This window comes from Exophiala bonariae (genome assembly GCF_035927105.1).
Source record: "Exophiala bonariae strain CCFEE 5792 chromosome Unknown scaffold_18, whole genome shotgun sequence".
Classification (NCBI taxonomy): domain Eukaryota; kingdom Fungi; phylum Ascomycota; class Eurotiomycetes; order Chaetothyriales; family Herpotrichiellaceae; genus Exophiala; species Exophiala bonariae.
In genome coordinates this window covers 537,288-559,484 of record NW_027042493.1, presented here as the reverse complement: position 1 = coordinate 559,484, position 22,197 = coordinate 537,288, and the positions used below count along the sequence as shown (strand labels likewise).

General features: G+C 50.1%; 8 protein-coding genes and 1 non-coding gene across 9 annotated transcripts; 5 read left to right on the top strand and 4 right to left on the bottom strand.

Annotated features, from left to right (window-relative positions):
• Positions 1-1,476: 1,476 nt before the first annotated feature.
• LTR84_004137 lies at positions 1,477-1,562 on the top strand. The gene has a single exon. It is a non-coding gene; the product is annotated as a tRNA-Lys (tRNA).
• Positions 1,563-1,850: 288 nt separating this feature from the next.
• LTR84_004136 (uncharacterized protein) lies at positions 1,851-2,453 on the bottom strand (the record flags this gene model as incomplete). The annotated part of the gene is made up of 1 exon (XM_064847715.1): positions 1,851-2,453. One exon carries the CDS (start codon positions 2,451-2,453, stop codon positions 1,851-1,853), a length of 603 nt encoding a protein of 200 aa, XP_064704827.1.
• A 3,039-nt stretch (positions 2,454-5,492) lies between these two features.
• LTR84_004135 (uncharacterized protein) lies at positions 5,493-8,357 on the top strand (the record flags this gene model as incomplete). The annotated part of the gene is made up of 3 exons (XM_064847714.1): positions 5,493-6,468; positions 6,515-6,796; positions 6,850-8,357. 3 exons carry the CDS (start codon positions 5,493-5,495, stop codon positions 8,355-8,357), a joined length of 2,766 nt encoding a protein of 921 aa, XP_064704826.1.
• A 2,231-nt stretch (positions 8,358-10,588) lies between these two features.
• Positions 10,589-11,557, top strand: LTR84_004134 (uncharacterized protein; the record flags this gene model as incomplete). The annotated part of the gene is made up of 2 exons (XM_064847713.1): positions 10,589-10,653; positions 10,702-11,557. The coding sequence occupies 2 exons, from the start codon at positions 10,589-10,591 to the stop codon at positions 11,555-11,557; spliced, it is 921 nt and encodes a 306-aa protein (XP_064704825.1).
• Positions 11,558-11,861: 304 nt separating this feature from the next.
• Positions 11,862-12,215, bottom strand: LTR84_004133 (uncharacterized protein; the record flags this gene model as incomplete). The annotated part of the gene is made up of 1 exon (XM_064847712.1): positions 11,862-12,215. One exon carries the CDS (start codon positions 12,213-12,215, stop codon positions 11,862-11,864), a length of 354 nt encoding a protein of 117 aa, XP_064704824.1.
• A 1,243-nt stretch (positions 12,216-13,458) lies between these two features.
• LTR84_004132 (uncharacterized protein) lies at positions 13,459-15,753 on the top strand (the record flags this gene model as incomplete). The annotated part of the gene is made up of 1 exon (XM_064847711.1): positions 13,459-15,753. One exon carries the CDS (start codon positions 13,459-13,461, stop codon positions 15,751-15,753), a length of 2,295 nt encoding a protein of 764 aa, XP_064704823.1.
• Positions 15,754-15,863: 110 nt separating this feature from the next.
• LTR84_004131 (uncharacterized protein) lies at positions 15,864-17,168 on the bottom strand (the record flags this gene model as incomplete). Its single annotated transcript, XM_064847710.1, has 3 exons — positions 15,864-15,989; positions 16,044-17,116; positions 17,162-17,168. 3 exons carry the CDS (start codon positions 17,166-17,168, stop codon positions 15,864-15,866), a joined length of 1,206 nt encoding a protein of 401 aa, XP_064704822.1.
• A 767-nt stretch (positions 17,169-17,935) lies between these two features.
• Positions 17,936-19,378, bottom strand: LTR84_004130 (uncharacterized protein; the record flags this gene model as incomplete). Its single annotated transcript, XM_064847709.1, has 1 exon — positions 17,936-19,378. One exon carries the CDS (start codon positions 19,376-19,378, stop codon positions 17,936-17,938), a length of 1,443 nt encoding a protein of 480 aa, XP_064704821.1.
• A 1,615-nt stretch (positions 19,379-20,993) lies between these two features.
• LTR84_004129 (uncharacterized protein) lies at positions 20,994-22,127 on the top strand (the record flags this gene model as incomplete). Its single annotated transcript, XM_064847708.1, has 3 exons — positions 20,994-21,169; positions 21,288-21,307; positions 21,412-22,127. 3 exons carry the CDS (start codon positions 20,994-20,996, stop codon positions 22,125-22,127), a joined length of 912 nt encoding a protein of 303 aa, XP_064704820.1.
• Positions 22,128-22,197: the final 70 nt, after the last annotated feature.

The window sequence follows — 22,197 nt, the reverse complement described above, 5'->3', positions numbered from 1 at the left end:
AAGCTGGGTGAGGGACTGTGACAAGACGAGGAGTTTACCACGGTCTGATGTTGATGTGGGATGCTTCCCTCAGAGTCGAATGGGAAGGCACAGGCGAGAAGCATTAAACCCACCGTTTACTCCATAGTTGTGAAAATTCCTTACCTCGTATGTGGTAACCGGCTTGAAGCGGCTTGATCGTCGTACAAAGGCCGAAGTGTTCTGGGCTGTATCAAGCTCTATTGCTAAGAAATCTTGAATGAAAAATTACTTGGTGGTGGCAATGGCGTAGCAAGTGGACGAGCAGGGGGCATTGAGCTGCGAGCAAGATCAAAAGCACGGGGGGGTATCCACCCACGTGGGCAGTTGATTGGCTATTAATCAACGTCGTTGCTTTGATCTCGCCTCGAAAATTTAAAAGTCCCCAATGATAGACGCCAAGACTTTGTTCAACGACCAAAGCGGCATTGAGGCACGTGCCTGCTTTCCGAGAAAGCCCTAGTATTTCGTACCTCTGGTGCCAGCTCAGCTCACCAGGCAACTTACTACAAGCAGGGAGCTTTGATAATAGTACCAAGAACTATGTCAGGCTGACTGCTCAACATTGTTGCTCTGTTTTCCTCACTGACTTGACTTGCTTCCGCATTTGACCAGAGAGTTCTAACCACCAGCAGAGATCGACCAGGCCACGTGTTGGACTGCAGATAAAGGCTTCGTATCTGCCATTCTTCAAGTGGTCAACCAAAGGCGCCGTCTTTCACTGTTTGAATGTAGCCATGGTCGATGAGACTGAAATGGATCAGCAGCTTCTATCGCACGGTACGTATCTGGCAAGGACATCAGCTTCCGGAGTGACCCGGACCGACACGCAATCCGAGCAAGAGTCAAATCGACAGTCTCGAACTTATATCTTTCAAGAGACTATTTCTTGGTCATGATCAGTATCTGCGCCTATACCGGCAACTGCCGGCTCCCCACCTTGGCTACTCCAGTCATTCACTAGAGGACTGGACTTGCGTTGGAGCGTGAGAATGCTTAAAGGACCAAAAGGATAGAGAGATAATGCAGGAGGTATGGGACTGTGTATTTCTTGTGAAGGCACATCGTCGTTGTGGGTAAAATTAGGTACGATCAACGAAGCAATTTGCCCAATTCTCATGTGATATATTGAAGTTGTTATTGTACTGCGCTGTTTGTTATATAATGGTGCAGCGTCTGGTATATCCATATACTGTGCTGCATCCTCTCGCGAGCTAATTCTTCCGTAAAGTAGATCGGGAGGTTGCCATCTTACAGGTGCACAGGGTCGTTGTTGGAAGCAAAATACACCTAGGCAATACCTACTTAGGTAATGTGTGGTGAAAGTGGTGGAGTATTCATAGCCAGGACTTTAACAAACCCAAAGCTTGGCATACTAGCATGCGGCCAGTAGCCTTGTCCATAAAAATTTGACCACCATGTTTTGTGGACACAATTCAGACACAGAATGTATTCAAGGCCTGCGTAGCTCAATTGGATCAGAGCGTCAGACTCTTATTAGATGATTGATCTGAAGGCTGTGGGTTCGACCCCCACCGTGGGCTTTTTCTCGTTGTCCGGATATTTGATATCTTTTTTTGCATTGCAGGCAGAGACGTAATCCTGATTAAACAATTCCAAGGACTGGACCAACGTGGAAGTTCAACAAAGCCCGTGAAGGCGTTCACTGGCACAGACCAAGGTCGTAGAGTTCGCATTGCTTGTTGCCACTATAATTCCTGGTGTGCTTGTCTCGGATGGATGACATGCTTTGTAACATAAAGCAGTCAAGGGACGGTACTACCTGCCAAAGTGCGAGGCTTGCTACCGTTGACCAAGATTGTTGATTTCAATCATTCACATGTCTCCAGCATCTTCTTGATAAAACTCTGAAGTGTTGGATTCCACAGCGCAGCAGCGACTCTCTCCTTATCGGCCAATTGCTTGTTCACTTCATCTGCTGTAGAATGTGTTCCCTCTTTTATCCGCACATCAACGCGGTACCGTGGAGGTAATGATTCCTCCAATCTGACTCTGACACCGAGACCAATAACCGTAGCCAAACTGCAATGTTGGATGGTCGGGGTGACCAACACCGTCACAGTCTGGAGATTTGAGTTTGGTCGATTTGCAATGGTAGGTTTGATTGAAATGTCCGGTAGCGAGACAACAGCCAAAGAACCCAGGGTGATGGGATGCTCTGGATCGGACATTGTAGAGACTAGATCGTAGATCTCCTGTGTATCGATCGGCTCATCTTCCGCATCGCTGTCGCTCTCCTCAAGCGAGGATGGACTGGACGATCGCATAAAAGGATCATTCGTGAAAGAGGGAGCGGGGTATGTGAAAGTCGCAGCGCCATGAAGATGATCTTCCTTGGTTGATGCCCGACTTCTCCGCGTTGGGAGATCAGACGGGTTGAGGATGAGAGGATTTGCGTTCTTTCCGTCTTCCATTATGGACGGTGTGAGTCAAGATCGGGCAGATATGGAGTGCACTTATTTCGTCGAGCTCGCGTCTGCAGACTTGAATGTGATAGCCTTTACAGAGGATGTTGTTTGATGGCAAGATGTATAAATGAGGTGGGGCAGTGGTCGGACGTGGGACAGATTGAAGGTGATGAGAAATGTTTGAACCGAACCATGACCTGGGAGTCTTTGGTGGCAAGAATCGGGTGCTGGCCTCGGGCGCCTCGGGCTCCCCAAAGCTGAAAATGCCCCGGGGGCAGTGGGCACGTGGCTGCCAGGCCTTGACTTGAAGATGAAGCAGAAGGTTCGGCTATGATTGTCCGCATCCGTAGGTCAGGCACTCCGGGTATCGCAACACCGTCCCTCCCCTTAACGATAGAAGGCCTGGGACCTTTTGATCAAGCAGCAGTGTGCACAGGCCTTTAACCCACAACGTCCCTTGTTTTCCCGACGGAGACGCCTACTTTATAGTACGGAGTAGCGAACTGTTGCACTAACACCTCGTCTTCGTAGGGCTTAAGACAGGTTCCTAATGGCGTGCACTCGGGCACTCCCGTGTGCCCACTACCTAAGCACTGAAAAGCAAATTCTCTCTAGCTCAACCGCTGGCAGCATCTGAGTTTGTGGGCAGAATTTGCTGGAATCTACACTAGATGTACCGAGCAGATACATCCAGACAATTCTCAGCATTGCTTCGACCTTATTTGGGATGCACACCATCAGCCGTGCCCACAAGTCCGTCCAATTTCTCGAATTCACTCACCAAGGCCGGAAAAGGGTTGCGGTTCAGAATTCGCGATCCAATTTACCTGAAATGGCCGAAACGGCAGTGTCGCCTGATGGCCTATCATCCTGAGACAGGGATCAATTTGCGGGGAGGCGAAGTTTGAAACCGTTCCCGTTAGATGGTTCCATGGTCCATGCTAGACCGTGTTACGATGTGAGTGATATTGCGACACTGAGGATCGATCCAACGTTATTCATTAGCCGTTAGAAGCCGCATGATCTGAATCGCTTTGATAAATTTAGGAGTGAGTACAATGTCTCGGTTCTTGTGGTGGTACATGAATTGAACCAGGATTAGCCACATACGGTGTCCTCGTTACTACTCGTAGGTAGGTCATCATGATTCATGACACTTGGTGCAGTAGGTCCACACATGGCTTCTATGATGACTCGGACATTTGTACCTTTGAAGAAAGATGCACCTATCAATATATGGATCTCTATGGAGAGGCTCTAGATTGAACATTGTGCACGAGGTACCTGGTACCTGAGTATCTTCACGTCAAGCATCCAGCATTCTGCATTATTCAGTGGGTCCTTGGGGCCCTCGGGGTGACAGTTCTGCGGATCAGGGTCTGGAAATCAGCCTCAATTATTGTTACTTGGGGAGGCCCTAAGAGGTACGAGGTACCAGCAGACGAGGACGGCGGATAAGACTCGTACTCGCTCGGCATACCCGGGACACTGGGCATCTGGGAGGGAAGGCGGGCCCGTACTGGGTGGTTGTAAGCCTCACGCTTGCTTGCTCTGGTTGGCAAGCTTGGAAGGTGGCGGGATGTTAAACTGTAACTAGGGGTAGTCATCATCAGCTGAACCATTGATAATTTGTCTCCCATTGATTCCCTCTCAGCCCCCACCTCGATCTGAAGTGGTCAATAGTACCCAGGTGTTTACCTCAAGCTCGGACCTATCTTAACTAGATTGCCTTGGCCATGTGGTCCATGCATTGGATCATACGGAGTACGAGTGTGCGAATTGGACTCTGGCGAGAAGGACTCAGCGATCGATGTGCATGAAATCTTGTTCGTCGAAATGTCTTGATCGAGGAGGCAAACCAGTTGAGCTCTTTAGCTAGGATGCCAGTGCGAAAGGTCACCACCGACACGGCGGCAAGTCTCGAGATACAGTTTATTCTGCCGGGACTTGCCATGCGTGCAGGTGGCCATGTTTTAATGGAACTGTAGGCACACAGCCCGTGGTCCTCCCGACAGGCGTACAGGCTCCAGGCTCCAAGGTCCCGGCATGCGACTCGGGACATGGACATCGAAAGAGCAGATGTACTCGTACCTGCTTTATTCCCTGGATTTTTGTTCTTGACGTTGCATTCAGATGCTGACGGCGTCTTCTCTTCCACCACTCCCAATCTTTCACTCCCAGTCCTAATCCCGTCATCGCACAGTTTGGGATCCAACCTCCACTCGACAACCCTGTAAACGTGTCCATCACTTCAAACCGGGGTCCATCACTGGTTCTTCAATGTGAAACCTCATTGAAAATATACCTCGATACTTGTCTGTACTCCTGAAATCCATAATAAATTGCCCCTGGGAACAAGAGCTTAAACTCTGTTCTCAACTGGACCTTGATACCCAAATCCCGATCTGCATCACCAAGGGCCACACCTCATGCCCGGATCAGCTTCTTCAATTGTTCCGTGAGAGTTCGGTCGCATAAGCGGAACCCTTGCGTGTCAGAGCCTCCACTCCCTTGGTTTACGCTACTTCCTTACTGGATTATCTCTGGTGGCTGTCGCATGCTGTCTCGACTCTCTCTTCGAATCTCTTGTATGGTGTTTGGACCAGTGTCTGACCAGAAGGCCATATCTCCTGACTCTGGATTTTGTTAATTCCAGCATCCCTTCCTCACTCAAGAGGGGAGCATATGATTATTGCACGTGCCGAGGTTCAAGTTTCGAAGTTGCGCCACAAGCAAAAGCATCTTCTCCATCATCCACCTGGCAATTGGTCCTAGTAGGCACGAATTCCTGACTTACATCTGCCGCCGACCACAATCTTTGAGTCTTTTCAGCCTTCACTCTTTCTTTGATTTCGGATTTCTGGATAGTCATCATCATATGCAATTCCGTCGACGACCACAATACCCCGGATTTGATATTCATTGAATCCCCGCGACTTGTAAGGCTCTTCACACACGGCACTCCACCTTAATCGAGGCAGCATCCCGTCTTTGCCCTTACCAAATGTGGTGTCTGCCCGCCCTGGGTTCGGATGATATGCCACAATGCAGACCTATTCACTCTCCACCGCCGCACCGCCATCTGGCCCCAAGAACTACGTCTTTGTCGATGAGCACAATCGACATAAGCGCCTCAAGGTTATGAGAGCCTGTGAAAATTGTCGCCGCCGGAAAATCAAATGCGACTCCGCAACAACAAACACCTGGCCGTGCGCTGCATGTGTAAGACTGAAATTACATTGTGTACCACCAGCAGGAGGCTTGGAAGGCGATGATGGTACTGATCCTGGATCGCTGTCGTTAGATACAATCGAAGCGACTTCTTTTACACAAGACTCCATCGCCTCTGTATCTCAATCCCAACCTTACCAACACAACCCCGCATTTCAGCTGAATCAAGGCGATGCCTTTCAGTACGATGCTTACGCTCCAAACTACCAAAAATCTCCCTTCCAGTTACTCGACAAACCGTATGGTAACTACTATCCAAGCTCACAACAGTTCCCCGGTGCTTTGAATGATCCCTACAACCAGGGCCCGCAATTGTATCAACCCGCCCAGCATGTACCGCCTGTCCGGCAGGAGAGAGCTGGCTCCTCTACGTCCGACCCAGTTACGGCTGAAGACTTGATGGAACATCTAGGTTCTCTGAAGATTGGCGAAAATGGAATTGCCCCATACGTCCGGCAAGAAAAGTCCGCTGGACAAGATGCTGAAATCCCGCTTCAAGAACCCGAGCCTGAACCCAACATTTCCGCGGCATTGAGTACCGGCGCAGGCTCACAAATTCGCATACCACCTGAATTAATGCCATCCCATGAGGATGCAATGCAGGCCTTTAAGACATTCTTCAGAGACGTCCATCCCTACGCGCCTGTTCTTGTCAGGAGTAATTTCTACAACCAATGGCAGAACGATCCATCTTCCATCAGCCCTCTGGTCTTGGAAGCAATCCTTGCGAATGCCGGTCGACTTTCAGATGATCCAGCGCAGGGAGCTCAGTGGCTGGCCCTGGCAAACAGTAAGTGTCGTCGCGGATGACTTGAGATCCAACTGACTGGTTCCAGAGCACGAAGCGTCTTTCCTCGATAGCCCGAGACTAAGTACATTGCAAGCCTTGATCTTGCTGTTAAAAGCAAGGGAGAGTGCACCAAAGAGAGGTTATTACTACCGCTCATGGATGACGTGCAAAACCGCTGTCTCAATGGCAAAGGATTTGGAACTGGATGAACACTTTGGAACTCATGCAGCGGGTGAGTCATGTGGGTCAGATCCGGTGGACTGTTTGACCAAAACACGCGTCTGGCAGACATTACTCGTCTGCGAGACCATGGTTGGAGGCCCTCAAGGTTAGTTTGAAATGCCACTTGTACTGATGTGGAGATGCTAAGTTGTCTTTCAGGTCGCACTGACCTTGGAGTTGATCCCAACTCTGTGGAAATCAGTACAAATCCGCCCTGTTCAGATATTGACGAATTCGAGAAGTCAATCTCAAGACAATTCGCCTATTTTGTTCGCAATGTCCGCAACATTCGAATGATAACAGTTATTTCTCAGAAACTCAAGAAGAAGAAAGATTGGGGATTGGACCAAGAATTCGTGGCATGTAATACGACTTTCAGGAAATGGCCGGACGACCTGCCAAAGGATCTCCAAATCATCCTACCACCCGATGGGACCGTTCCAAAAGTCTCTTCACATTTTCTGGGGAATATGCATTCACACTATCACCTCGCCATTGTGATGCTACGTCGACCTCAATTGTCAGCCTCCCAAAATTACTCTGCAGATGGCATGTGGAAGCAACATATGAGTGTGTGCTATCACTCCGCCAAGGTCCTTTGCAAATTGCAAGAAGGAATTCTTGCAAATTTTGATCTTACTGGCCTGTTGTGCATGCAGCGAGGGATCAATTTTACCATTTACGCCATTCTCACCTGCATCATGATCCATCTCATTGCTATTTCCTCTCCAGATACAGAGTTCAATACGGATGCACGCGATTTCTTCGTCCGCCATATGCGAATCCTGGAGCGATGTATAGCGGCCTGGCCGATGACCGAAACTGAAGCACAAATAAACGCACTACGTGCAGCATTTTCCGCGGATGTCACAAAACCCTTCGAATTGAGAGAATCTTTTCCTCTTGGATCACCCTCCGACCACTCGGGACCATCGCCTATTCCTCACTCGGCCCCACAGCCACAACCGAACATGCTCGATCTTCAACCACAGACGACCAATGCCTACATCCCTCAACACCTGCAACTAAACACAATGCGTGGGCAGACGCCGTATCTAGCGACTCCACCGGTATCAGCCTACTCCGCGACCGACTCGAAACCACCCACCCCTATCTATGCGTCACCATACGAACTCCCTGAGCACGCTCAGTACCCCACAATGCCAACCAGTGCAGGTGGCTACTACCCACAACCGACATCCGTTCCTGGCCCCGAGCTTCAATGGAATCCAACACCGATCATCCAACAATTCGATACAGCATTCGCCATTCCACCCTCTCAACTTGCACCACCTCCATCACTCTACGGTGGTAGCGGCTCCTCACCCCCGGGGGCGGCAGGAATGGGTTCATTGAATACAAGCTTTGCCACGACCAACTCTCCACCATTCACCACCTCGCCTCCAGGCTATAATCAACACCAGCAACAACACCACTATTTCGCCCAACACGCCCAGTCATTCCACCACGACACCAGCAGCCCCATAGCAGGCCAACCCGCCCAGCTTCCCAGCTCCGTGGCCCCTGCATACACTGCCAGTGGAGGAGGAGGAGGCGCCGTGAATCCTGCAATGCAGTTTGTCACTCCTCGCCAATGGCAACAGAGCGTGCAAAGCGTTATTGACCCATCCGGTCTGAAACGACGTTGGGACTACGATCAACATTAATGAGTGAAAATTATATGACGAATGAAAAAGACAGAAATCTACGAATGGAAAGCAGGAAAGGAAATATTTAATGCGTAAAATGAGATGAGGGTGGTGGGGGACGCCGTAAAGTTGTGCGCTTCCTCCAGTGCAAATACCTAAAGGAAGGAAACAAGGACGTTCGATCAAGGGGCCAGACGAGCCTCCGTCGCTACTCCGTCGAACCATGATGTGGCATGTATCTATACCTGTACCTGTAGCCAAGCCAAGCCAAGTCAAGCTGCACACTGGGTACTATTCATTTGATATGCGAGAAAAGGGTACCACGCAGCAATATGAGATGAGAGGAGATATGGTGAAATGCCTGTATGAACCAAGGGCGTGATTCCTCCTGGAGAAGACGCTCAGCCTTCAAATCATGAGAATCCACAGTGCTGCGTAATCTAATGCAGTGTACAGCGAAAATCGAAATGTGGATTCTGCTTGCGAGGCTATGACGATGAATAATGCAGCGAGCACTTGATGCTGTGACGGCGAGTTCAAGGTATTGATCACGAACTCAATAATGTGAATCAATAATGTTATTATGGCTGAGCCAGCTGTGGTTCACGCAACCACAACGGACTGCATCACTTCCGGATCGTGGAGTGTTTAGCAAACGCGATTCCTGGGATCCCTAGCATTAGGTAGGTACGGCTTGCGAACCATCGCGGCTAAAATGCCATTTGCCTTTCTATCGACAAATGATTGTGTCTGGGTCGGTTCACTAGATGTCAAGGAACATCTATCCACTTTCAGCTAGCTTGTCCTGTTCAGCATCGTGACGGACTAGGTGCCCAAGTAGTCCAAATCATTGAAGTCGTAAGGTCGCTCGATCTCGGTCGACCGCTGCGCTTGGCCAAGCTGTGGGGAGTTGCTGTTTGATTCGATCTTCAGACCATCATCCACCCTCCAAACCCCGATGGCTTAGATCTGGAGTGGGCTTGGCTGGGCACGCTCCGCAAGATCGTACTCGGGAGTGATATTCGACTTGATTCCATCTTGCCCCTGTCTCTGGTATTGAGAAAAGCTGATTTTCGGGCCTAGGCCAGTGAGTCTAATCTGATTCCTATGGTCTCAGGACACCTTCTCCTCCGTAGATTTGGAGCGGTGCTGTTCTCGTAAAGTCGATTCCAGGCTTTACTCCCATTACCGTCGAGTCAACCACTGGTTCAAACTTCTCTCCCACGCATCGATTCGTATGGGCATTTCCATCTGCCAAAAGGGGTTCTTGCACACATAATCTGCATATCTCTCGTAGACACCCTTCATCAAGACATCGGTATTGGGCATACTTGGGTCCGTGAACAATAGAAACTTAGTCCCACTCAGTGTCTGAAATACCGTCAATCGGAAGAAGGAGGACTCCAGAGACTCTATGCCGGAGGGCGCAACGGTGGGGTCAGGGTATGCCCAACTCCGAGACGAGGATCCGCTGGTAGCAGCGGTGACGGGTATACGCGGAGTCAAGGAACGTGTGATGGCATGGACACCGTGGAATGTGCCTGCTAGGACGAGATAGTCATTCGTAGTCAAGCTGCTTGTGCCTGGCAGACCTAATGTCCCCACAGTCTGAGCTTGTGTGCTGCTTCCGGCCGTTCCTGGGGTTGAGGTGGGAAATGTACGGTGGTATATGAGTGAACCGGCTTTAGAGATGACGAGGAGAGCAAAGACGGGCCTGGTATGGCAAGAATAGTATCAGACTGGCTGATCAAGAGAGGGTCGGCATGTTGTTCGCCGCAGACTTACATTTTGGAAACTCCTGTGAGTAGGTGGGCCGCCGGGCGGCTGAGGGAGTGGATTTTCAAGGCCTTTTCATTTCTATGTGGAGAACGAAATCAAGGAGAGTGAGGAAGTGTAGCGTCGACCATAGCCATACTATCGACTTATTGAGGGTGAACATGGATCTTTGGATGCTAGTTCTGGATGTCGGAGGAAGACCGCAGATGATGTCCTGCCAAGACAATTTCTCCGGACGCGTTATGGAATCCGTGCCTGGCAGAGGCAGGTGCAGTCTGCGTCTACATCTGTATCTGCGCCTGCCTCTTCCTCCACCAGCTCCAAGCCTGTCATCATTCCTGCAACAAAACATACTCTTAATACACTGCAGTTGAACATTTTCCTCACATACTCTGACCTCAACCACTTTCAAATAACTTGTTTGTCTTCTAAACTCCACCTATCCTCACCTTTATCCTCTCAATACCGCCATCATGCCGCTCGAGGCTACCATGATCGTTGTCGACAACAGCGAGACCAGCAGAAATGGAGACTATCTGTAAGAACGCTCTATTCATTCTCTCGAGGCTATTCTGACCATGTCCAGACCCAACCGCTTCTCATCACAGTCCGAGGCCGTCTCACTCATCTTCAATGCCAAAACATCCTCCAATCCCGAATCCGCTGTTGGTCTAATGTCCATGGCCGGCACAGGTCCTACAGTCCTCAACACACCCACAACCAACTTCGGCGCCGTCCTTGCAGGTATGCACGAGACCAAGATCAAAGGTCACATCCGGTTGGGAACGGCTATCAGTGTGGCAATGTTGGCCTTAAAACACAGAGCAAATAAATCACAAAGACAACGAATCGTCGTCCTAATTTGCAGCGCATTGGATCCGAAGTTTGGAGATAAGAATGATACGGAGAAGGAGCTGGTCAAACTGGCAAAGAAGTGTAAGAAGAACAATGTTTCGGTGGATTTCATCGCATTCGGTGATGCCATCGAATCCAGTACAAGACCCATTCTTGAGAAGTTTATTGAGGCTGTTGGTGGCTCCAATGGCGAAGGCAACTTCCTGGCTGTCATCCCTCCCGGACCTGGTCTCCTGAGCGACAGTATCATCACCACCCCCATAGTCGGTATGGGAGGTGATATGGGTCAAGGAAGTGGTGGCATGGAAGGTGTAGAAACCAGCGGCGGAGGTGGCAATGGCTTCGAATTTGGAATTGATCCGTCGGCCGACCCGGAACTCGCTATGGCATTGCGAATGAGTATGGAAGAAGAGACAAACAGACTAGAAAGAGAACGAAGAGCGCGAGAGGAAGAAGAAAGACGGAATTCGGACAGAATGGAGACAATAACCGAGGAAGGCCAGGGACAGCCATCATCAAATGGAGACAACCAGGATGGGGGTAATGACTCGAAGCAGCCGAGGGTGGAGGACGAGAGGAAGGATTGATGGACGGTGTCGAGGCTCTGATTGTACCAACATTAAACACAGTCTCCATCCAAATCGAGGCTATCCAGTACTCATTGTGGCATCATTTTTCTTGGGACACATTCCAGGAGATCTAGTGGATTCATAGACCAAAGATATCCAGATCACATCCTCGAGTGGGTCAATGATTTTCCAATTCCTGACTTACTCCAAAGCAAGGTATCTCGTTCCTATCATCCATGACATGTCACAAACCATTTCCCAGCCCAGTTATGACGCCTTACACTCCATCCAACCTCAAAATCTCAACCCTAACATCCCATTGTCACCTCGCATTCCCACCACCACCCGTCGCAACACTCCCAACACCAATCCTCTCCTCACGACTCCTCACAATCCGCGCCTTATCGCCCGGCAATGGCTTCAACTCATCATTCGGATCCACCGCCACGGCGCCTGACGCCGCTCGCTGTTGCTGTTGCGGCTGTGCCTGCTGTCTCTCATTCTGCTGGTCTTGTGCCCCTTGGCCGTTATTGTTGGTGATGTTACGGAATTGTCCTTCCGGATCTTCGCCGGTTTTCAGATAGTGTGCGTACGCGAGCTTGCGTAGGTGCGTCTCTTCGAAGGATGCGATGTCTTCGCTTGTTATTGTTAGGGCGGTCGGTTTGCGCCGGAGCATGGTTTGGAGGCTCTGAGAGTGGTGATGGTGGGTCACTGGTGGGACGGATGGATGGAGAAGGAGATGGTGAGTGACTGACGATTGGATATGGAGATATTTCTTCGATCGCTCTTGTGAGTTGCTGCGACCTCTGAACGAAGATATTGTGGGATGGATTGTCAATAAAGGCAAGGCTGCGGGGTGCCTCTGATATGCAAGGCTGTCTCCGTCCAGCACCCGGACTTTGGTTAGGAAGGCAAGTTAGGCGGCAGGATCACGTAATCTGGCCTTGTGCGACTCAAGTTGAAGTTCAAGTCCAGATCCTTCGAAGTTTCTATGTTCCTGTACAACTTCCGCCATGTATTAGACGCACTGGCCGTCAATGGAATATCAGGACTTGTTCACTCTGTCAGAAATCAGCCTCGCTTTGCTCTGCAGCATCAGTCCATTTTGTGCCGAGTCCTTCCACGATAAGCAAGTGAGCACCTGAACTGTCTAAGCTGGCATCAACAGGACGACGCCATGATGGTCTGTCGCGAACGCGTAAAATGCGAACTGCTTCTAATGTTTCTTCCTATCGACGCCCTAGGTCCAAGTGATGTTATGTGAAAGCGCCAGGACTATAAGCCGCAAGTAGGGGCCCTATGCCGGCGCCAAAGTCATGCAATCATATGATCGCTCTAACCGCTAGCCATGGTCGCCGGAAAAGGCTTTCGCGAGCATGCTTCAGACTGCATCAAAAGTGACAGCATGGTTTGGAGTCTGTTCCCACGCTATGTATGAGTGTACGATATTTCCTACTACTAGTAAATCTTGCAGCCAGGGCGTCCACATCTCTATATTGTCGAGCGCCTACGTGCAGATGCTTTGCCAATGTGGCCAATCCGTCACCCAAGCTATGTCTCTGATAGGCATAGGAACTCTATCAGAGTGGCTGAACAATTGACCAAACTCATGGCCGACATGCTCTTGTGTGAGATATGTCCGCTGTGCTTTTCCAAGCCGTATAGCCTCCTTTGCCGATCCACTAGCTTTTATCATTTGGGAGGAAATAGTAGGGATGCCTGCTAGCGATGTGCATGCTTTACATCTCAATGCTCTTTGCCTCAGTATAGTCGCTCCCTGTTGCGCAGTCTGCCTTGACCTTCATGCTCAGTATCGAACCCTCATCGTCGGTTGCAGCACTGTGGCCTCTGTTCAACAACTTCGTGCTGACATTAGCGAGAGCTGTGTGTGTCTCGCTACTGCATTTCAACGAGATCTCATGGCTTTGAGCCCAGATGCAAACATCTATAAAGGATTCTGGACAGACTGGTCAAGAGGGAAGATATGGGGCCTCACCTGGACGCTTCATCCCACAGAAGCGGTCATCTTCACCAACTGCATGGCTTTGTTTGTCACTCTTTTTGGTGCTCAACTGTGGACTATTGTCCGATACACCCTACACCAAATGAGTTCGCCAAATGAACCTAATATTTCAACTCCACATCTCAACAAGCAGCAGGTCATCCTGAGAAATGCAAGCAGTGGCGTTAGTACCGCACGACTGATGTTGAAATTGGCCTGGAAATCACGACGAAGCACGGGCAAACGTTCAAAGCGCGCTTGGTCAATCGGTCTCATTGCGATACTTTACGCAGTTTTGGTCATGGTCATCGAGCTTTTCTCAAGTAAAGCAATAGGAGTTTCACAGATAAATGGTGGGGATCCAGTCCTATCACGCAGTCGGCACTGTGGAATATGGAATGACACATACTATGGGATTGTGGTCGATCAAAGTTACACTACTGAGAAAGAGCTTGGACTTAGTGTCCAGTATTACGCCAATGTGGCAAGTGAGGTTCAACTCAGTTACGAGTATGCGCAGGAGTGCTACATGTCAACTCCAGTCAACAACCAGAAGTCCTCAACGTGCAGCACGATGAAGAAAGCGAAAATACCGTGGCAAGCCGCTGAAGGCCCTTGTCCGTTCGCAGAAAATTTGTGTCAGAGTGATTCAAAAGCCCTTGTCTTGGACACAGGCTATATAGACTCGTATAATGATTTGGGAATCAACGCAGAACCCAAGGACCGTTTGAAATATCGGAGGATTACATCATGTGCAGTCGTCAATGGAACTGGCCGCGTTATTGGGTGGGACGGTCAAACATCAAACAGCAACGATGATCCTGATTCTCGAGAATTCGCTTATGCCCGTTTTGGACCCTCCACTTACAAAAACACAGATTACACCTACTCGCTCTCAAACTTCGCTTCCTTCTACGACAATTTCACTGTTCAGGTCACCAATCCATATCAGCTGAATGTCCAGAGAGCTATGGGACTTGCTGATCCACAATGGAGTCCTAGCGATTTTGACCCCATCCCGGAATTGGCACAAGTGGGTGATCTGACACTCCTGTTCTTGAGTTTCAACGGCATGTACTTGGGTCAGGTCGACGATCCATGGTTCTCGGCGCATGGTGAGCATTCATTCAACACAAGCCTCCCTTTCTTGAATCAGCGGTATACGCGCGATGCAGCAATTAGTACCCTTGGATGTACTGAACAACATCAATTCTGTAATGAAGAAGATAGGTGCACCGGACTGCTTGGCTTCGACCAAGTTCAGAATGACAACTTTTTCAATACCGGACTGTCACCTCAGCAAAACGCTACATTCGATCGGATGCTACGTGCAGTTGTCGCTTCTACTCTAAGAAATTCCGTGGAGTACCTGGCTTTGACCACTACGCCAATTTTGGCAAGCAAATCAATAGCTTCTGGACGCAGCGGCGCGGTCGTTTCACGTGCTCTGCCTGATGACCAGTGGAAGACTGAATTACAATATTGGCATTCCGTCTCAATGTCCCATTTGCAGCGAACCATGGTACAATGGGTTACAGGGCAAATTGCCCCCGAACCAGAGTACCTGCAGGCTCCCATTGCTGAACAAGACATTTGGTTTTGCAAAAGCTTGATTATACCATCCGCAGTCTACTCTTCATTCAGTGTCATGTCGATAATTATTATCTTTGTCTTTGGGATCTTTGTGATTATTGCAAGTCTCAACGTTGAGAAATTGGCTCGTTGGATTCGAAAACTCTTGCGGAAACAGAAGTCCAAGAATACTTGGAATGACGACCACATGCTGGGGATAAAGGCTCATAGAAATAAATCACCGAAAACCACAATCTCGGAGAAAGACTATGAGCATCTTCATCCAATGGCTCAACAACGCGGGAGCGAAATCTTTGAATGGGAGAAGATCCCACCATTACCGGAAAAACAGGAAGACAAGATCCGGCCAAGGGAGGAGAAGGCCTTTCCCAGTTTCAAGGACCGCCTATCCCCATCACACGCCTGGTCTCCAGATAATGCTCCTCCCCGGCCAAGAAGAGACTCAAAGGTGTCCCTTCTCTTCAAAGAGTGTGAGATCACAGCACCGGAGATGCCTAAAAAAGCGATGTCGGGATCGAAAGAGAAGCGATACTCGAGACTGTACTTGAGACCATCCCTCTCTCCTCGCCGAGCAAAAGCGCCTAGCCACCTGGATGGTCAACAAGACATATGGATCTGAGAAGAACGAGTCTCTTCAGTTCGCACTGGAACACGGAAAGGGTGCAAGGAAGATGACATCTATCCAACTACGTCTTGAACTATGCAAGGGCTATTTGGGACCCACCACCTCTAGTCCAGGCCCTTTGCAAGCATCACCTTTTGGAAATCGCCGAACAGAGCAGAGGTCTGCTGATCACCAGGCGGGATGAGTTGTGTCAGCAATATTCCACACGTTCCGGCCGCACGGTCGATCCACTAAGAAACCATCAGTATCTGGGATCCCCAAATCGATTCCCTGACAACACTTACCCACTGTCCGTTCGCAATCCCACACCACCACATAGAGCCGTCCTTGGCTCGATCGGTAATGCCATTCATGGCCAATATCCCGCCGAGTCCCCAGTTCCACTCGCGATCCACGGGCATTCCTGGGACCATCAACTTTCCATACTCCGGGATAGCGAGATTCGCCTTCAGGTACTCAGCATTTGCAAGTTGGGGCTCGAACATCGAATTGACCGTGTCCTGCTGCAAGACTTTCCCATCGTTGCGCAACAGGCTCGTAAGGAGCTTGAGGTAATCCTCCGCAGTGCTAAATAGGCCAGAACCACCTCCGTCCTGCTTCGGGTCCTGGTTTGGGAATGGAAGTGGAATGTCACTGGTGAGTTGATTGCTGGGCAACTTAACTGTCAGAGGCACCACTGTAACGTCAGCTCTCTTGGCTGGATGAAAGGTGGTCGCTCTCATCCCCAGTGGCTTGCAGATTCGTTCGACCATATAGTCCTCAAAACGTGCGTGACCGGTTGCTTGTTCAATCATGCGAGCCGTGACGTCTAATCCGCCGGCATACGACCAACCGTCGCCCGGCTCATATACCAAAGGCACATCCAGATCATCAATGGGTTCCTGGGGAAGCATGTCAGCGTGAGACCATTTCCCATGAGGCAAGACACAGACCGCGAAACCCGCCGCCATCAACTCCATCATATCACCGCCCTCGCTCACGCTCTGCAACCTCCCGACCCCTGTCTTCCCCTGTGTCCAGCTCCTCCACCTCGCAAGCAACGGATGGGCCTGTTCAAGGGCCATGCCTGACGTATGAGTGAGAAGATGTCTCAAAGTCACAGCCTGGGTCGCCTTGCGGAACAACGGCTCCCCCGAGGTGTCATCAAACCCCGTCAAGATGAAACGATTAGCCCAGGCCGGCAAGATCTTGGAGATCGGCTTGTCGAGCCCGAACAGACCTTTCTCAACACACTGCAACGCGGCAACGGTGGTCAGGAGCTTCGTCATTGATGCAAGCCACATCACCGAGTCGGTTCGGAGGGGTGATGCATCGCCGTGCACGGTGGTTGTGCCGAATGCGCGGATGAAGGTGTCGCCTGTAGATGCATTAGTTCAGTCCAGCGGGACAACAGCAGCAAGACGCCTCATGGGTCAGTGAGGAGTATAGAGTAGGAGAGCACCTTTCACCGTCGCCGACGCAATCACGATCCCTGGCGCAACTCGCTCTGGGCCCGGCGCCACAGCAGCTTCGAACTTGTCGACCAGGCTTTCCATGTTTTTGCGCTATGCCTTTTCCTTTCTAGATAGATAGATAGATATGAGAGACAGCGCAATATGAAGAACAAAAAAACACAAAAACTTCCACGACATCCCCAGGAATCAAATGCCTTTATATAATTATACCATATACACGTAGATTTCCAGATCGGGCGACCAGCGCCCACCAATGAACGCAGAGCCTGATGCCAGAAGCGACCATGCAAGGCACCAGGCCACCCCTGTCTGCAGGCCGGTCTCCGATTCTCCCGAGTTTTGTACAGGCAACGGCTGGCACCCGCGAGTTTGGAGAAATTTTTCTTGAGCTTTCTCCATTCTATACTTCCCATCCTGGAAATCTGGGATTGGGGACATCTGCTTCCTCTCATCTCAGGACACACAACTGTATCTTCTTATTCTTGTCCTGCGGATCTCGATACTTGGTATGAAGTTCCATTGGTGAATAGTATGATTGATACCTTTGACAGGCAGAACTTGGGATGGTGGTGGTGGTGCTAAACGGTATGCGAACACCCGTGCTAATTAAGTACGAACTACTATATCAACTTTTCCATGATAGATGCTAAATTTCTTTCAGATAGATACACGCTACATGTTCGAAATGGGCTCACTACCACAGCTCTGTCTCCATTGAATACCTAGGCGGGTACTTTGGCGCACAACTTCTCAAATGGATCGGCCATGCGATTGCAGTTGTTGAGTATCGTCCACTTGGGACTTATTGCAGCGAGTTCGAGGAACCCATTTCCCAACAACTTCCCGATTCTTGACAACTCCATTTTCAACCATTTCTCGTGCTGAGGCTCAATCCCGTAAACACTCGCTGCAAGAGCCAATGGCCACACGATTAATCCCATCCTGGAAAGGACGGGTGGTGGTGAACGGGTGTGTTGCTCATCAACATCCTTGCTGCTTACCTTTTCGACGGAGAGAAACGCTGCCACAGCAGATGTCATATTTTCAGATAAGGCATGAAGAACCTGCAAGCAGTTCAGTCTTTGGTGATCCACGCAGCTTGTTTGAGTGAAATTTTGGCAGGTAGCCAGTCGGTCCAGGACTTTCAAGCTAATACTATTGACAAGCATTGCTGTTGCGAAGTACAGGATCCAAACCGCAGAATACCCTTGCTTGTCACATATCAAGTGCGTTGAAGGCAAGTATTCTGTGGGCAACATAGTGTTTGGCCTTTCCAGGTCTCGTCGTCGAAACGCCCACTCATCGGGGAAACCGGTGGTCCATCTCCGAAGCGCGCACTCGATTTCTCGTGCATTCTGGACGAGTCCTAGAGCCGATTCCATAAAACGGTCACATTGAAGGAGACTGTCGGCCTGTTGATATAGTGTGATCGTATCAATCACGATACGATCATACGCTAAGCCGAAATCGCACTCACCAAACCTTCTACCATTTATGATCCAATCTTGCAACGGTGCGTTCTGTCGGAATGAAGATTGAATCATGCCTCTCCTTGCAAATTTCATGATGGTGGTTGAAGGACCCGCGCACCCTTTAAGATCTTGTTCGCTCCACCGCTCCAAAATTATGAGAGCGCCCTCGTGATGAACCCATCTTTGCAACGCCGCCGAGGCTTCGTAGGCATGTGCAACATTGATATCGTTGTGCATTGTCGATTCATAACGGCCCATGAGAAGCATGGTCAAAAGATACGCATCAACAGTTTCTTCGTCATCGGAAGAAGTTGTCGAGAGAAGCTGAATGTTCTTCACTTTCTTCTGCATCATCCGGAGCAGACGACCATACCGCACAGAAGCGTCCACAGCGACATTTTGATACTTTTGAATTTGTGCAAAGACTGCGAGAGAGACACAGGCTAGAGCCGTATCGACCATGATCGATTTGCGTCCTGAGGCTTTCCATAGGGTAATGCAAATACAGAGACCTTGTGCCACGTCAGGGATGTCCTCGGTTAAATCATCGACATGCACAACATGATACAGAAAGAAGTAGTCCAAAGCACGTGCTTCCAAATCATACTGTGGGCGTAATATCGTCAGACTGGATCGTGGACCTCTCGGGCGTAGCTTCTTTCCACTCGCATATGAGTTTTCGTTGTTGATCATAAATCCAGTCTGCTCGATGACACTCGAATTCAAACATCTTCGTCCCGCTCGAAGGCATCTCTGACATGAGGGCTTCGTTTGGTCACACTGTTGTCTAAAGCGTCAATCAATGCATGGATAATGGGATCATGCGCGGCCAGAGCAAGTGGAAGCAGGATCACTTGCCTTGATTCGTCGAAGCTTGCATGTCTGACATGCTTTACTTGAAAATGGCATTGTTTCTTCAGAGTGATTGCATCTCAACGCTTCCCCATAAAGCTCGGATGCAAGATTACACTGCAAATGTCCCCTGGTGACTGGCTAGCCAGAGGAGTGGGAGAATGGGAATTGGCAACCATGGGAGTCAAGATATACTGTATCTCGAAAAGTATGCTTTGGAAATGGAAAGGTGGGCAAGTCTCTCATTGGAAAGGCTTTTTGTCCACTTGGGCCTCCTCGAAAAGTTTGGCCTGATAAGGACTGGTGCGAACTTTCCGTCTACAGTAGTTTCGTGGAGATGAAGCCAAGAAACCAGCATTCTAGAAGCCTTATGTCTCGGTTTAGGTAACCAACATTTAGATGGCTATAGAAGGTACCACTCGTTGTCGGGTACTGATACCCTTCCTTAGTTGATTTGTTTCTCAGTTCAGCAGTGAAGGAAACCACGTTCAATAGCCGAAAAAGTGAATCACATGGCAGGCGCTGCCTGCCCTCGACCCAGATCAGGCAAGTGCGCCGAGGAAGCGCCAAGAGAAACCGAATTTCTCAGGCCTATATATTTCTGCCGCCTATTCCTCCAATCCTGTTCTTTTCTCTCTTTATTCTAGGTAAGCATCTCCCACCGCGCATGTCCTGTTCATCACACAGCCCTTTATCTCCAGGCTTCATCCACTGTCTGCCTATTCTGTGTCACCAGCACAGTCATATCCAGTCATTGGCATTGTTGCCTGTTCCCTTTGCTTTCTCATATAAGAAGTCATGCAAATCGCGTCTGTCCTTGAAACTAACTCCCCATCTTAGTGCACGGGCTGTACGATTGTCAGTGAGGAGCCATCCGAGACGTCGTTATTGCTAGTTGAAAATAATACTATGACCGCTTCAGTTGGTCTTCGGATCGGCTGGGAATCTTTGGAATCTCATACACAAATCTTTTCATCGATCTTTCGAACCTTGGTGTTTGATTTCGGAGAAGAGGACCAAGAGCATTGGACGTGTAGCAGGCGAAGGGGAGTAGACATATACCATCGAGTGCTCTCCACGACTCAGATGAATTTGATGAGCTGGCAGATTGTTCGGATCCCTACTCTAGTAGTCCCAAGTTGTGAGAATAACTGTTTTGACGTAGTGGAAATCCTGACATGATAGAATGAGCCATTAACATCTCATACAGCCTGCTGTCAACTTCATACTTTCAACAAGGCTCTGTACACTCTTCACATATTCGGCAATCGAGCTCCTCACTTCGTCATCAATCACACAACACAATCGCTTGCATCGAGGTTTCAGTTTCAAAGCTCAAACTCCCCCTCACACAGCAAAATTCGGGGAAACGTCAACACCTCTCTCTCGCCCTACGTCTCCATTACCTCCCTCCTCTCCACCACAAGAACCATATCGTTTCCAAGAAGCACACAACATGCCACGAGCTCTAGTAACAGGAGCCACAGGCTTCCTCGGACGAGCCGTGCTCTCGGCGTTCCAAGACGCAGGCTACGAAACAACAGGGACAGGCTTCAGCCGAGCCTCGGAGAACATCCTAAAGCTGGACATTCGAGATGCACAGGCTGTAAACAAAGTCTTTGATGAGGTCAAGTGAGGGAAGCTCCATCTGTCTCCGACCCTGTGCCATCTCATCAAGAACCTCGATTCATCAGGTAGAGAACAAGAAAAAGATCTCAGGCTAACACGCAGTTTCTTCACACCCTCACAGACCAGACGTCGTGGTTCACTGTAAATAGAACACCCATCCCTACACCTCTGCCTCCTCCTCGAGAAAGAGTAAGACGGTAGAAAGAGTCCAGAGCAAAACTAACAGCCACATCCACCCGGGACAGGCGCAGCAGACCGACAACCGGACTCGTGCACACAAAACCCCGAAGCCGCACGGCAGCTGAACGTGACGGCAACCGAACACCTCGCGGCCGCCTCCTCATCGCACTCGGCGCGCCTGATCTACATCTCCACGGACTACGTCTTCCCGGGCACACGCGGCGACGCACCGTACAGCACGAGCGCGACGCCCAAGCCGACCAACATCTACGGACAGACGAAACTGGACGGCGAGCGGGCGGTGCAGAAGTACGAGGGCACGACGTCGCTCCGCGTGCCGGTGCTGTACGGGCACACGCACCCGGACGACAACCACGGCGAATCGGCCGTCAACGTGCTGGTGGACGCGGTGTGGAAGGCGCAGAAGGAGACGGTCAACATGGACGACTGGGCCGTGCGCACGCCCACCAACACCGCCGACGTCGCGCGTGTCTGTGTCGCGCTCGCTCAACACACCGGCCCGCTGCCCCAGGTCGTCCAGTTCAGCAGTGATGATCGAATGACCAAGTACCAGATCTGTCGCACCTTGGGCGAGATCTTGGATCTGCCCGTCGATCGCATCGTGCCTGTCACGGATGGTGGGAAGCCGGGCCCTGACGGCACGATAAGGCCGTATGATTGCCATTTGGATACAGGTGAGCTGAAGAAGTTGGGCATCAGTGTTGACACGGTGGATTTTGTCGCATGGTGGAGGCGGAAGTTGGGTGCTTTCCGCCATTAGGGCTGGTCCTGCGATCGGCCGCATTATGGACTATGTGCCATACAACTAAAGGTAGGGCGGTCTCAATACT